Source organism: Danio rerio, chromosome 13 (assembly GCF_049306965.1).
Source record: "Danio rerio strain Tuebingen ecotype United States chromosome 13, GRCz12tu, whole genome shotgun sequence".
Classification (NCBI taxonomy): Eukaryota; Metazoa; Chordata; class Actinopteri; order Cypriniformes; family Danionidae; genus Danio; species Danio rerio.
Genome location: NC_133188.1, coordinates 12,329,565 through 12,344,616, shown reverse-complemented (window position 1 = coordinate 12,344,616; position 15,052 = coordinate 12,329,565). Strand labels below are relative to the sequence as shown.

Below are 15,052 nucleotides of genomic sequence, written 5' to 3'. Positions count from 1 at the left end.
ATTTTGAGAAACTATAATAGATTTTTCATTAGACCAAAACTAACCTGGTCTAAACTCCGGCGCAGAGTAATTTAAATATTAAGGATATATATAGGATATAATAAGAATAGATATAGGATATAAATATAAAGGATTAAAATATTACAAAACATTATTTTCTAGCCTACATAAATATGAAAAATCACTGCTTTTATGCCTTCTTCATCTCGGGAGGCTTTTTCAGTTCATTCATAACAATTTGCTTTTGTATAATGTTATTATTCTTAGCAGTATTATTTATTATATCCATATTTATATTTGTTTTATTAAAAACAAGCTTAGATTTACCCACCTGTCAGGTTTTAGACCATATGGGGCATGGCAGGTGTATTTGGAAATAACTCCGTATTTTGAGCACACTTGGTCATTATTGTTCATTTATTCGTCTGCTAGAAATTAGAACTGAATTTAGAAAATAGTTTTGAAACAAATCTTTGCGCTTAACAAACAAAATTAATTATTTATAGGCTAATTGATGTCTGTGCGTAAAGGTTTCCCTATCCAAGAGCGAAAGTGAAAGTAGATCATTTATCTCTCATTCTCACGCAGTAGATGCTGTTAGCTGTTTAACAGTTTTCTGTTAAAAAAACTGTTAACTGTTAACTGTTTGCTTGTGAAATGCTCCTTTTTTCCACTTAGACTTACTTTGCGTCCTGTAAAAAGCGAATTCGATCTTGGCGCGACGCAGCTGGGTCTTAAAGGGAATGGGAGATGAGACTGTAATTGGTTTATTCTCAAAACACACCTATAACTCATTAAGAAAATAAACTCAACCCTTTTAGACCATGCGCCTTGGCGCAAGGCAGATTTCCCGTCCTTAAATTAGCAAAAACGCATCCTGACACGCCCTGAAAGCGTTTGCGCCCTGTGTTTTGCGCTCTGCACATGGACCGTCAAAATAGAGCCCTAAATGTCAGTTGGTGTAGTCATCATGAAAATTGATTTTCCAGACATTTTTTAAACCTTTTATCTTGCTATTTACCATATATTTATATTTTTAAGTTATAAAAGCTTCTCCAGCTTTTTTTTTTTACAGAAAACTTTTTACATTTGTTAATCACTATTTCAAAAATATCACGACAAGTTAAAAGACATTTTTCAAATTTTTAAGAGACCTGTTAATGTTTATTTTTATCCTTTGTAATTGTTTTCCTGTGTTTGGTTTTACCACATCAACCCAGCATGGTGCATTAAAAAATACAAAGATTTCAGTTAAGAAATGAATCACCATAGAGGATATACATTTATCCATAAATCATATTTATTTTAATGTATATTTTAACTAACTATCTAAGTTACTTCAATCACCCCCAAGCTTTATTTAAGGATTAGTTGCAATTAGTTATTTTTCATTGCTTCTTTACAAAATCCACAAACACCAACCCACCAGCTGTTACTGAGCAAGACTCCTCTTACCTTCCAGAACTTTTCTCAGGTTCTTTTCCTTTTTTGAGACTTCGGACAGGAATATTTTGGAATTAAGATGGCCTACTTTGTAAGGAGGCAGAACGCTGCCTGTGCATGACTGTGATCTGTAAAAGAGCATTGATCACCATATGTTCAGGAATCGGTTTGAACATTTAAAAGTAAAATGTGTGCACTCATGAATGACATACCTGTCCATGAGAATTTTCACTGGCTTTGTGTTCTGCAAAACAAAAAACACAAGAAAATATTAATCTCCACAAGCTTGTGCTTGACTGCTTCATTGTCTGTAAACATTGAAATATCTGGAGGAGCAGATCTGCTGATAGCCACACACAGACAGGGCAGGGTTTTCTCAGGTTTGGGCACATTCTGGATTTATGAGTGCACGTGGGGTGAACGAGAGGGCATTTCTAATGAAAGTCAGAAGAAAATGTTCTTAAGGAAATGCACCGCAGTCAGACAGACATTTTAATTTGGAAAAGTGGTTTTAGACTTCCAAGAATCCATGACATTATGTTGAATAATCAAAAACAAATTAAAGACAATATTTAATAACTACACTGCCTTTTTTAAACATAGAATCATGCATCAGGGGAAAAGTATGCTTTTTAAAATGACTTAAGAGCATGCAACACTCACAATTACAATATTGATAGTTTTTGAAGATTTATTTTACAGTCATAATAAATTCAGAGAGATTCAGTTACCAGATTTGACTTTAAATGTGATGTCCAAGTGTTAAAACGAACATTTTAAACTAAACAATGATCAACTTAAATCAAATCTGAATTGAATCAAATCAAATCACCATGGTCTTAATAATAGTCCTATTAAGTACATATCTTTAAATATTAAAAGCTTTCATAACTATACTCTAATAGTTTTCTTCACACAGTGAATTCGATTTTACTGCCAATATGTGTTTTTGTTAGTATTTTAGAAAGTGACGGTCATACTGAACACTGGCCAAGTTAAATGTTTTCAAATTTACCAAACAAAAAAGTCCAATTAAGTGTGTGTACTTCAAATTGAGAGTGGCTGACTGTAGTATTGGTAACCTAAAAAACCAACGGTAAACAAAGCAAGCATAATGGAGACAGATGATTAGTCACGTGGTTGTAATGTTCACTACCGGTGTCAAACTGGATTGTTTCTTCGGTGCACCGCGATGCAGACGTGGACAATTTGTTATCTGTTCAGTAATAGATCCTAACCACTTATTGCGTACTGACATCAATTATCTCATATACGATATGTGGCAGTAGAATACTATGGCGAAGGAGACGAGAGCAAGTAATTAAAACGCAAAAACTCAGTTGGAATTTTGTAAATGAATAGGGCATGGAGGGATAACTGGGAATAGAACACAATCAGGAACTATGCTTCTAACTACAGCTCCAGAGGTGTAGTTGCTAATGTACAAATTTTTCAGTTTGCAAATGTTCGTTGGAATGATAAATTTGGGAAAGGCCAAATAAACAAACTATGCTTATAATGACACAACTTGCGACTATAGTTTGCTAACGATGTTTTTCGGAAACGCACCCCTGTTCGATAAATATAATAACTAGGGATGCAGGATATTACCAAAAACAGAAAACATTTCAGCATCGATATCACAACGTGCACATCCACAATATCCACAATGCAACGTTGAGTCTGGATTATAGTTGACCAGGAGCTTATATACGGAAATGGATACAGAATTTATATGATTTATGTAAAAAAAAAAAAAGTTTTGTCTTTGCGAAAAGAAGATTATTTTGCATACCAAACTGCCAGATATTTTTTCTTGTTTTAAGGAAAAACTACATTTCTTCGTAAGCTGAAAACAAAACAATATTTTACTTTATCTAAGAATTCTTTTAGATATTTGGACTAGAAACAAGTAGGAAAAGCATATTTTGCATTGTGATTATTCACTCTCTGTACCTGAATCCTGTTAGGCTTCCTAGAAAACCATCAAATAGTTCAAACAATCTTATGGAACTATGTTCAAAATGTCGCAAAAAAAAAAAAAAAAAAAAAAAAACAAACAATACCAGATTTTTCTAATATTGTGCAGCCCTACCTCTAACCTAAATGAACAAAAAAATTACATTTATGATTTAATTTCTTTCCTCAAACACACAGGATTGCTGGATTTTGTGGCTAACCAGATGAAAGCATCGTTGAAGGCTGAGTAATAAGGCTGAATAAAGCTGACCTTCATAATGTTAATGTCCTCAGCCTTGTCGAACACCACCTGGACGGAGCTGAGAAGTTTCTTGGCCTCCTGACGGCGTTCGTTGAGCTGTAGGGTTTGTGTGGAGCTCTCCTGGCAGTATTTGGAGTGAGCTTTATCCAGCACCTCCAGAGTCCTGCCCAGGTCGTCCTCTAAAAGCTGGTGCATTTTATGATACTGCACACGCACCTCCTCCTTCAGCTGCCGGACCTTATCCTGAAACACACAAGGAGTGCACAGTCTATTTATCTAAAGGCATGCAAACAAGGGGAACATTGTATGGGTCGGGGGCATATTTTTTTTACATATGTATTTGTGGTTACTTTATTTAGTTGTCAATATATGTGACTGTATTATTACTATAGGTGGTTATAGATTAGTTTTTTAAATCAAGATTAATCTCACTGTAATCTTGGAATTAATCTAGACTAATCTACATTAAAATCGCTCATCTGAATTCTGCAGAAGGAATTCAGAATATCTGTGCTACCCAAATAATGACTAAAAGTAAGTCTTTGAGAACGGGTTTCTCAAGCCAGGTGGCGCATTAGACCAGGGGCTTATCTCCGGTTTCCAGAATGCATTACAAACTGCTTGAGAAAGTGTTCTACTATGATAATTGGTGATGTTTAATAAGATGTTCTTGTGTTTAAGAACAATAAGATGTTCTTGTGTTTACTAAACTTCTCTGACCACATTTCTAGAACTGCTCGATCGTGCAGATTCGCACTCTATAACATCAGAAAGATCCGACCCTTCTTATCTGAACATGCAGCTCAACTCCTTGTTCAAGCTCTTGTTCTCTCCAAACTGGATTACTGCAACTCTCTACTAGCTAGGCTTCCAGCTAACTCTATCAAGCCTCTTCAACTGCTCCAGAATGCAGCAGCACGAGTGGTCTTCAATGAATCTAAACGAGCACATGTCACTCCGCTGCTAGTCCGTTTGCACTGGCTGCCAGTTGCTGCTCGCATCAAATTCAAAGCTCTGATGTTTGCCTACAAAGTGACTTCTGGCCTTGCTCCTTCTTATCTGCTCTCACTTCTGCAAATCTATGTGCCCTCCAGAAACTTGCGTTCTGTGAATGAACGTCGCCTCGTGGTTCCATCCCAAAGAGGGAAGAAATCCCTTTCGCGAACGATCACGCTCAATCTGCCCAGTTGGTGGAATGAACTCCCTAACTGCATCAGAACAGCAGAGTCACTCGCTACTTTCAAGAAACGACTAAAAACTCAACTATTTAGTCTCCACTTCACTTCCTGATCTGCAATTGCCTCTCTGAATATCACACTAACTGTACCCCCCCCCCCCCAAAAAAAGAAAACCTAATACAACTAATACTTCCCTTCTTAGACTTTACAGACCTGAAACTTGCCTATAGCACTTATTCATTGTTGCTCTTAGTTGTGTAAATTGCTTCCTTGTCCTCATTTGTAAGTCGCTTTGGATAAAAGCGTCTGCTAAATGACTAAATGTAAATGTGTTTACTAACTGTTTATTCAGTTAAACATGAATTTTAAACTGTAGGCCAGGCCTACATAAGCTCGAAACAGCGATTTTTGATCAAATACGGTACCCAGTTTGTCACTAGGGCATGAATGAAATTTTCATGAGTGATAGTGAAACTGCCGAACTGCAGTTAAAGTCACCCAAAATTAAAGGAAACTCTTACAAACTCTTACATGAAAGCAATTCACGTAAACACCTTAATTATATTATTGTCTAGTATGGCAAACAACTATATTAAAGAGATGTCTATGTAAGCGTAGTCAGTAGTGTCTTCGAAGTTAGTGAAAGATCCAGAAGAGCATCCTGTTGATTTGATTCAGAAGGGCACTTTTTTATCAGACAGCTCAATGGTTTGACTTTACTTCATCGTCATTCATTTTAAAAAAGCATGCGGTCTATTTTATTTGTATTTTTTTACTCGAACGCATTAACTCTACAGGTGCCTGATAGTTAGATGTGGAGCAAACATTAATCAGATTCACTCTAGTGAACTGCATCCATGTTAGCACGTCACGTTTGATGTGGTAATTTCACAGTAGGAATACACACAGGTTCGAAGACTCGTTATCGCCACCTACAGTGCAATTTGGCCAGGTAGACATCCAAGATAAAATATTTAAGTGAAAGTCATCATAGCTTCCTTAGAATTGACCCAGCTCCCAACTTAGATGAACAGCGATATTTTTTTATCGCCTCATAAGAGTCTCACCTTAACGCTGATAACGACCCGCCACTAATTATTACCTTAAATCTTAAAAATGACAGACTTTTGCAGCCTTTGAGATGTAGAGTAGGCCAAGTGAAATTACTGATATTACTTTTTTTTTTATATTATCCATATTAAAAATAAATAAACAGTAACAGAGAGAAAATAAGAACTAATGAACCATTTAAAAGCAATAGCACAAATAAAGACAATAAGGGCATGAATTAAAGAACTTGAGGCACCTGGGCTTGAGTTTATGTTTGGGCCCTGCTACACTAATGTGCCTTTTACACTCCTGTGTTTCATTTAAAATGGTGTTTTATAATGAATCCTAATTAAGGTGTTTTCATTGTGGTCTAAATACAAAATTAAGTTAACAGGAAACCTTTTAAAATGACATAAAATACTACTGATAATAAATTAGAATACTAATAATAAATCAATAAATAATAAATTTGTCAGATTTAAGATAAATGTCATATTATGGTTCGTTTCCACTGAGTGGTACAGTTTGTTACGGTTCGGTTTCGTACGCTTTTATGGCCGTTTCCACTGTCAAAAGGCGTAACAAACCAAACCGTACCGTACCACTTTTTTGGCACACTTTCGAAAGGGTACCAAACACAAGAAAGGGTACCACAAGCGGAGCTAGACATGCAGCTGAATGCTATTGGTTTACAGACATACGTCATTCACTTATGCAACAATCCAGAATAAAAACAAAAAACCCACCATGTTTAAAATACACACACATCCGAGAGATTACAGCGGAATTATGTATACATATAATAACAAGCCATGGTCGATCCGGGCTCAAACAAAACCTTGTCGTCGTCTTGATGAACAGCCACAAAGCCATAGGTTAGAGCAGAATCTACCCTGTGCCTCGTAGTTTTTTTACAAGCCAGTCTGAAGCGTGACTGTTTTCGCTTTCTTGCTTGCGCTCGCCGCGTGTCTATATCTGAAATTACAAACTTCTTGAGCTGATGATAATAATAACGTGCACTTGATTATTGACGTGCTTTTGAAACCCGATCCTGTCAGACACTGACACACGCGAGAGTGATTCGTGAAAAAACAAAGGAGAAGTCAGAAAAAAGCAGCACATTATTTCTTTACCAAACATGAACAAACTGCCTTGTTTTAATTTTTATCATCACCTTTTGGACTAATATGAACTGGGAATGATGGAATTACTCTCTAACAGTGGCTACACGTGCTACTGAAGATTACAGACACAGATAAGAGGTTTTCACTGACTGTAGGCTATATTTTGTGTTGTTTTAAACCTAAATAAGGATGAAATGTATGCTGTGTGTAGTTTTTCTGTAGGGAAACGTGTTGTACGCACAGACATCCATTAGCCTATACATAATTAATTTTGTTTGTTAAGCGCAAATATTTGTTTCAAAACTATTTCTAAACTCAGTTCTAACTTCCAGCTAAATGAATAAATGAGTAATTATAACGAAGTGTGGTCAAAAAACTGAGTTATGTCCCTAAACACATGCTGTGCCCCATATGGTCCAAAACCTGACAGGTGGACAAATCTAAGCTTGTTTTTAATAAAACAAATATAAATATGCTTATAATAAATAATACTGCTAATAATAATAACATTATACAAAAGCAAATTGTCATGAATGAACTGAAAAAGCCTCCCGACAAGAAGGCATGAAAGTAGGGTTTTTATATTTATGTAGGCTAGAAAATAATACTTTTTTCGTAATATTTTAATCCTTTAATTCTTTTCCTTATGTAAAGATATTTGTGTATTGCTGTACCTCCTGTGTGTATTAAGCAGTGTGTAGGCAAGGTGCACAACTAACGCGCTATGCGCTGGACAATAGACCAGCTTTGATCTGGTTAAGTGAACCGTCTATTTAAGTTCCTCAAAATAGCAACGCGCCAGCAATGCGCCTCAACACGCCTCCTTTTTAGACCAGGACGCCTATGGGTGCACATATGAGCGCAAATGCATTTGCTATTTAAACAGCTTGGCGCAAAATGTCAAAACGACTCTTGCACCGAGCTAAAACTAGCAAACAACAATTGAGTCGCACCTTGCACCGTTTGTATGATAGGGCCCAACAAATCACTAAACCCTCAGCAGATATTCTGACTCTGATTGGCTGATGACATTTTCCTCTTCTTGTCTTGACTCCTGCCATAAATATTTATTTTCAGCTATTGGTACACCTTTGGGCCCCTCCAGTCAATGGGTGGAGATAAAATAGTAAGGTCCCATCTAATTGGTCAAATTTATAAACAACCAATACATAAAATAAATGCATCACACATGCAGTATGTATATTGCATATACATTCATTCATTCATCCATCCATCCATTCATTCATTCATTGATTCATTCATTCATTCATTCATTCATTCATTCATTCATTCATTCATTCATTCATTCATTCATTCATTCATCCATTCATTCATTCATTCATTCATTTAATTATTCATTCATTCAATTATTCATTCATTCATTCATTTAATTATTCATTCATTCAATTATTCATTCATTCATTCAATTATTCATTTCCTTTGGCTTAATCCTTTATTTATTAGGGGTCGCTACAATCAAAAAATATAAATTTTTACTTGTTTAAACTACTTAATTAAAATGAGCTGAAACACAATACTTGAGATTTCATTGGGACAACTTAATTTTTTTATGTTCAATCTACATAAACTTGTTAAAAGTGTTAAGTTACCTTAATCGATTTGTGTTGGGACAACATGAATGATGAACCCTGCATTTTTTACAGTGCAAGGCAGAGTGATCCGCCAACTGTTCCAGCATATGTTTTACACAGCAGATGCCCTTGCGGCAGCCACAGCCCATTACTGGGAAACACCCATACACTCTTGCACACATACTACTATTATCGCAATAACAATAATTTTGCAATATATTGCTCAGCCCCAGTCTTCAGCATTTTAAAACCGTTTATTTTCATGGGTCAAAGATTCTGTAGTAGTGTGTACACCGGGTGTAACCACTACAAAACTTAAAACTTGCAATTTAAAACAACAACAAAAATGTAAACAGCACCTTTATTAGACCCCAATTAGAGAAGAATTTAAAGTTAAACATAAAAGTGTCATGTTGAATAGTTACAAAGATAAATGGGCTCTATTAATTTGAAAAAAAATAAAAATAAACAAAACCTCCAACCTCCAAAAATTTTTGTGATTGGATCTATGTGAATTGCATAGGTGAGCTATTAGATCTGTGAGTTTTCATGTAAACACTATCCCGTAGGAAAGGAAATTCCAAATAGATATGCTTCTTTCTTAAGATTTCTTTTTAATGTCTCTGTTTTGTGGCCTATACAGCTGTGAAAGTCCCCCCCCCCCCCTTCACCTTCATCCAGAATGGGCGGCACGGTGGCCCTAGCACTGTTGCCTCACAGCAAGAATACCAATGGCGTTGGGTCTTCGTTGGGCCATCTGTGATTTCTGTGCGGAGTTTGCATGTTCTCCCCATGTCCGCGTGGGTTTTCCGGTTTCCTCCTACCATCCAAATATGCTCTACATTACAGATAAAATAAGCCTAAATCTGTTTTGTAATGTCTTACTTTCAGGAGGAGTTCAGGACGTTCACTCATCCCAAAGGCCTCAGCAGCGGGGGAGTTTGAGATCGACCTGAGCTCAATTTCCCTACGCCCTGTGAAAGGTGGGAGCCCTGGACCCGCGGATCCCTTGAGCTCAGGGCTCTCTCCCGGGAAAGCACGCCAAACAAGCTATGTATAAACCATGAGCTAAGTGTAAACTCTTGAAACATTTTTATGCAGATGAATATCTCAAACTGTGCTTTTTATGTCTTGTATTAAGATGTTTTTGTCAATTTAATCACAAATGGATGATGTTAAGTAGAAGTGTAAACAGGCTCTAAAACGTTTTTAACTTTTACCCATTTAACCACCACCGGTCCCTACAAGAATTTTATAGCAGTAACTAACATCTGAGACAAAGTTGATTAAAAAATGAGCCTAAGTTCCCCAAGTTTATTTTTGTAACCTTAGTGCAACAGCTTAATTGTTCTTCTGGGCCCAAACTATTTGGCAAAAAATAAAATATGTGGAAAAAACATTTGTGCTTTGGATGGTGCAGAAGTGTTTGTAGTGCAGGTCACTGAACAGAGCTTTGAAGGATTAATAATAGTCTGCGAGATGCACAGAAGATTAGCATGTGCATTAATATTTTATTCCAAAATCCTTTTACGCTCTCAGAAGAATAACTGTGTGGCCACCGCTCGACTGGAGATAAGCTCTGAGCACATGGTCTAAAACGCTCTTTTTACTTTCATCATTTAAAACAGATTTTCTCTCATATTTGTCTTTATAAATAAAAAAATTGGTTGACAATTTAGTTAGTAACAATTTTCATTATTAACTAGTGGGTTATTACCTGTCTATTATTAAGTTATTGGCTATCATGGTTTCCACTACATTCATTCTTCCATGGCGGGGCACCACACCAATTCATTCCAGCCACGGCTACATTACAGCTTCTCATTCAAAACTTTCAGTTGTAGCTGTTATTTTATAGCGAATTATAATCGCACTAAAACGTAGTCCTGAAAGTAAATTATAACAGAGCAAACATTTCTGTAATTGTAGTAGAGCTGTGCGTTATTTGTTTAACCTTTTAATGTTACATGCTGACTGACTAACAGGGCTGCTCAATGCACGAGGCCAGCAAACACGACATAGCCTTCAGTTATGATGAGAACATCACATTTCTATGATTATACTTTATTTTTAGATAAAGGTCTATGGTTCTGCATACAATGACTTTATCTTGCTGGAGCTTATGGCCGTTTCACTTTACTTGAGGATACCGTTCAGTGGGTCGATTGGAGACATTCATAAATATTCCTAGCAAATCTAATAAATGTTGGGAGACATACTCGTTAAATAAATACAATAAATCGCACATCAGCAGTGTTTATTTGAAAGTACACTAGAAAATCTGCACTTGAGCAGCGTATATATTAGAGGTCGTGCAAGGCATTTTGTGCACGAACAGAGGAAATCGGCATGCGAGCAAAGAAATTTGCATGCTCGTGTTACATGAATGTGATCTCGTAATTCTGTGCTCACGACATTAGTCATTGAAATAACACCATAGATAGTTGGAAGATCTGTGTAAAAGGCCTGCCACCACAGCTGGAAAAAATCCTAGAGGAAAAACTGGCTATTTACAAATTTTATTTATTAATATTTTATTAATACTTTTATGTAGCTACTTCATTATGTACTTTTGTTAGTTCAATTAATTTTATGTTTATTTATTTATTATTTATTTTTTATTCCATTTGTTGATATTCATTTATTCTTTAACTTATCTTAAACGTGAGTAATGTAACTTGAAATATAGTTGTTTTTCCTTACTTTTCTTTCAGCTGCTTTTATTTCACCTTTATGTCAACATATGAAAACACTTTTAAACAGTTCCAGTTAACTATAACAGCACAGGCATGTTTGTGTCAGAAAGTGCAGGTCATTATGTCACTCGCTCTGATTTTGTTCCTGATAATTTTGTTTTCGTAGCTGAATGTGAGAACATTCCACTTGTGTCAGCACAACCCAGCTCACTGCTTTGCTGCTACTGTAGTTCTGTTTTTTTTCCTTCATTCTGACATATTAAATTAAAAATGGATTACTTATTTTTTGCTTGCAATTCAGATTCATGTATGAGGCTATACTTAACCTCTGCGGCTATTTAGGGAGTTTTCTGCCTGTATTTGGCCTGACCAAAATGAAAAACTTCCCATAACCACATGAAGGTTCATTTTACAGGAAACCATCACATACAACACTGTTAATAATAAATAAATAATACATTATACGTCAGATTTGAGGTAAATGTCAGAAAATAGATATTCTAAGCTTTTAACTGTTATCATACATACAACATATGAAGAGTTCAGATGCAAAAACCGTGCCGTCTAAAATTTCCCTCAAAAATTAAAAATTTTTTCAGCCGCTTTTGTTTATTTTGTGTTATTGCACTTTATAGACCATTAAAATGACTTATCATTTGCCATAAGAGTGAAATTACTGAACCTACACACAGGAGCCTGATAAAAATGTTAATTTTAGAAGAAAATTAACGGCAGTTAGAGGTTTTTGCATCTAAACTCTTCAGGCCACATAGTGCTAAAATTTAAAGCTGCATTGGAGTGCATTGATTTAATATGGTAAATTGTTCTCTAATAAATACTTTGTAGATAAGTGCCTTTGTTAAGTGCAAAAATTCGACAAAACTTATTTTCATTCATTCATTTATTTTCTTGTCGGCTTAGTCCCTTTATTAATCCGGGGTCGCCACAGCGGAATGAACAGCCAACTTATCCAGCACATTTTTACGCAGCGGATGCCCTTCCAGCCACAACCCATCTCTGGGAAACATCCACACACTCATTAAAACACGCACTCAAACACTACGGACAATTTAGCATACCTAATTCAACTGTACCGCATGTCTTTGGACTGTGGGGGAAACCGGAGCACCTGGAGGAAACCCTCGTGAACACAGGGAGAACATGCAAACTCCAAAGAGAAATGTAGAACTTATTTTATTTTTTTATGTATGACCACATCTTTTCAACTGAGGTTTGTTTTAGCTAGAAGGAGTGAGTGAGATATTATTATGCTATCAGACTAACCCAATTTACTCCCGAGTTGAGTTTTGGATGAAATATAGCTTAAATTACAATTATTCTCAACAAAAGGGAAATCTGTGTTTTGAAACTTAAATGAAAACAAAGGCAAGAATTAATATCAACCTCTCCATAAACAGATGAGTTTTATAAATGTATTGGTGTCTTTTCTCTTAGAAAACGTGATATGAGTGATATGACACCTGCGATAAACACTTATATTCAGCAGTCTACAGGAGTAAACACTTGAATTGGATCAAAAAAGAAAGAAATGGATGTTGTTCAATAGTTTTGGACAATTTTGATGAAAGGTTTTGATCCTTTTCAAATGTTGACGACTGTACATGTGTTTGTTGCACAGCAAATCTCACAACATACAAGTTAAACTAATAAAAAATGCATTTAAACAGACCTCCGCCTCTTTGGGGTGGGGCTAAATACTTTCATTTTTAACACAATGGCAAATCAGCAGCGTTCAAAATGCAAGCAGCAAATGATGGTATCGTCAGATTTTTATTGTAGTTGTTTCTTTTGACAACCCTACTACAGACCTTTATGAAGACCAGACTTCAAAACCTGCTTAATTTGACCAGACCACTTCGTGCCATTATTCTTTCATAGAACAGCATGCAGGGCGAGGCAGTGGCGCAGTAGGTAAGTGCTGTCACCTCACTATAAGAAGGTCGCTGGGTAACTGGTTCTCCCTGCCTTTGTGTGGGTTTTCTCCAGGTGCTCTGGTTTCCCCCACAGTCCAAAGACATGCGGTACAGGTGAATTGGGTAGGCTAAATTGTCCGTGTGTGTGAATGTGTGTGTGGATGTTTCCCAGAGATGGGTTGTGACTGGAAGGGCATTCGCTGCGTAAAAACTTGCTGGATAAGTTAACGGTTCATTCCGCTGTGGCGACCCCGGATTAAAAAAGGGACTAAGCCGACAAGAACATGAATGAATGAATGAATGAAAGAACAGCACGCATGTCTAATATTCCCAAACACAAAAATACCAGCAGATAGAGAGGAAAGGTCTACATAAGGCTTAAGAAGACAGACGCTGCCAATGTCATGGCAAAAGAAGCCTTTTCTACTATCATTACAGACTGACAGAAGCGCGCGCGTGTGTGTGTGTGTGTGTGTGAATGAATCCTCACCTCCACAAGCAGTTTGTCAGACTCCAACTTATACAGCTGCTCCTCGATGTCTTTCACCCGATCATCAATGCGGTCCTGCTGCTTCATCAACATATGCTGGAGGAAAGGAGAAAACAAAATACAAATCAATTTTGACAGATCAGAAACGGGACCTATTTTTAAAAATATTCTGACACTTTACAGCAAGGTTTTATTGTTAAACATGGACTAATGATGAATCTTAAGCATTGTTTAAACCTGGTATTAAGATGCACTTTCACAGATCGGCTAAACAGCTGGACGATGCTAAAAACAGGGGTCAACAATATCTAAAATATTTTGACCTTGTCCCCTTTTGATTTAGATTCCGTAGGTAATCCAAAACACATTCATTCAGATTTCTGTCGTAAAGGTAGTTTTAAGGTGTAAACCAGACCAAGCTTGCAGTGACAGCTATTGCAAACTTCTGAAACAAACTCCAATGAAACCTAACTGTAAGCTACGATTCATTTTACCATTTCACTTACAGTTTATCTGGGAATGTACTTAGGAGACCTGAGCTAAACTGTAATTTTTTTAAATGATAAGTATTAACAGATGACAAACAAACAGTATTTATTTATTATTGCCACATTAGCAACTTATGTCTATTTCATGGCAAAATGGATATACATAAAATATTACATGATAAAAATAAATTCGTATTACAATAAAAAAGTTACTTAGACAAAACTATAAAATACCAAATAAACCATATTAACAGAAAACAAAAGATTCTGTCACAAGCATATAGCTGCTCATTTTGGTTAATGTTAGGCTGCGTCCAAAACCGCATACTTCCGTATTATACAGTACGCTAAAATCAGTATGCGAGCCGAGTAGTATGTCCGAATTCATAGAATTCGAAAATCAGTATGCGAGAAGTACCCGGATGACTTACTTTCGGCGAGATTCTGGAGTGCGCATCCCACACATGCTGCGCTATCCCATAATGTCCCGCTAGAGAATTCATGAATAGAAGTGAAGCAACGCATTTGACACAGGTAGGTCACGTGACCATGACAAAAGGGCGGATGTAGCACATCTGAATTCCATTCATACTTTTCACATTTAAACTGTATAGAACGTACTTTTCTAACGGCCGAGTAGTACGTTTAAATTCAAATGCAGTACCTTCTGAGAAGTAGGCAGTTTCGGATGCAGCCTTAGTATACTAAATTAAAGTGAGACCCAATCAAACAAAAGCAATGTAGTCTCCATCTATTCCAAAATTCAAAACCAGAAATGGAATGCAAACTAATCAGGAATGAAAAACATGACAATGATGAAAGACCGATGTCCCCAC

At 36.4% G+C, this 15,052-nt stretch overlaps 1 protein-coding gene across 2 annotated transcripts in view; it reads right to left on the bottom strand.

Annotated features, from left to right (window-relative positions):
• Positions 1-15,052, bottom strand: part of trim8a (tripartite motif containing 8a) — a 51,240-nt gene that overhangs the window by 2,942 nt on the left and 33,246 nt on the right. For both annotated transcript variants that reach the window (XM_009307145.5, NM_001278854.1), the window contains 4 exon segments: positions 13,729-13,824; positions 3,674-3,907; positions 1,656-1,687; positions 1,456-1,571 (listed from right to left, as the gene is read on the bottom strand). In XM_009307145.5, the coding sequence (XP_009305420.1) occupies positions 1,456-1,571; positions 1,656-1,687; positions 3,674-3,907; positions 13,729-13,824 (478 nt within the window).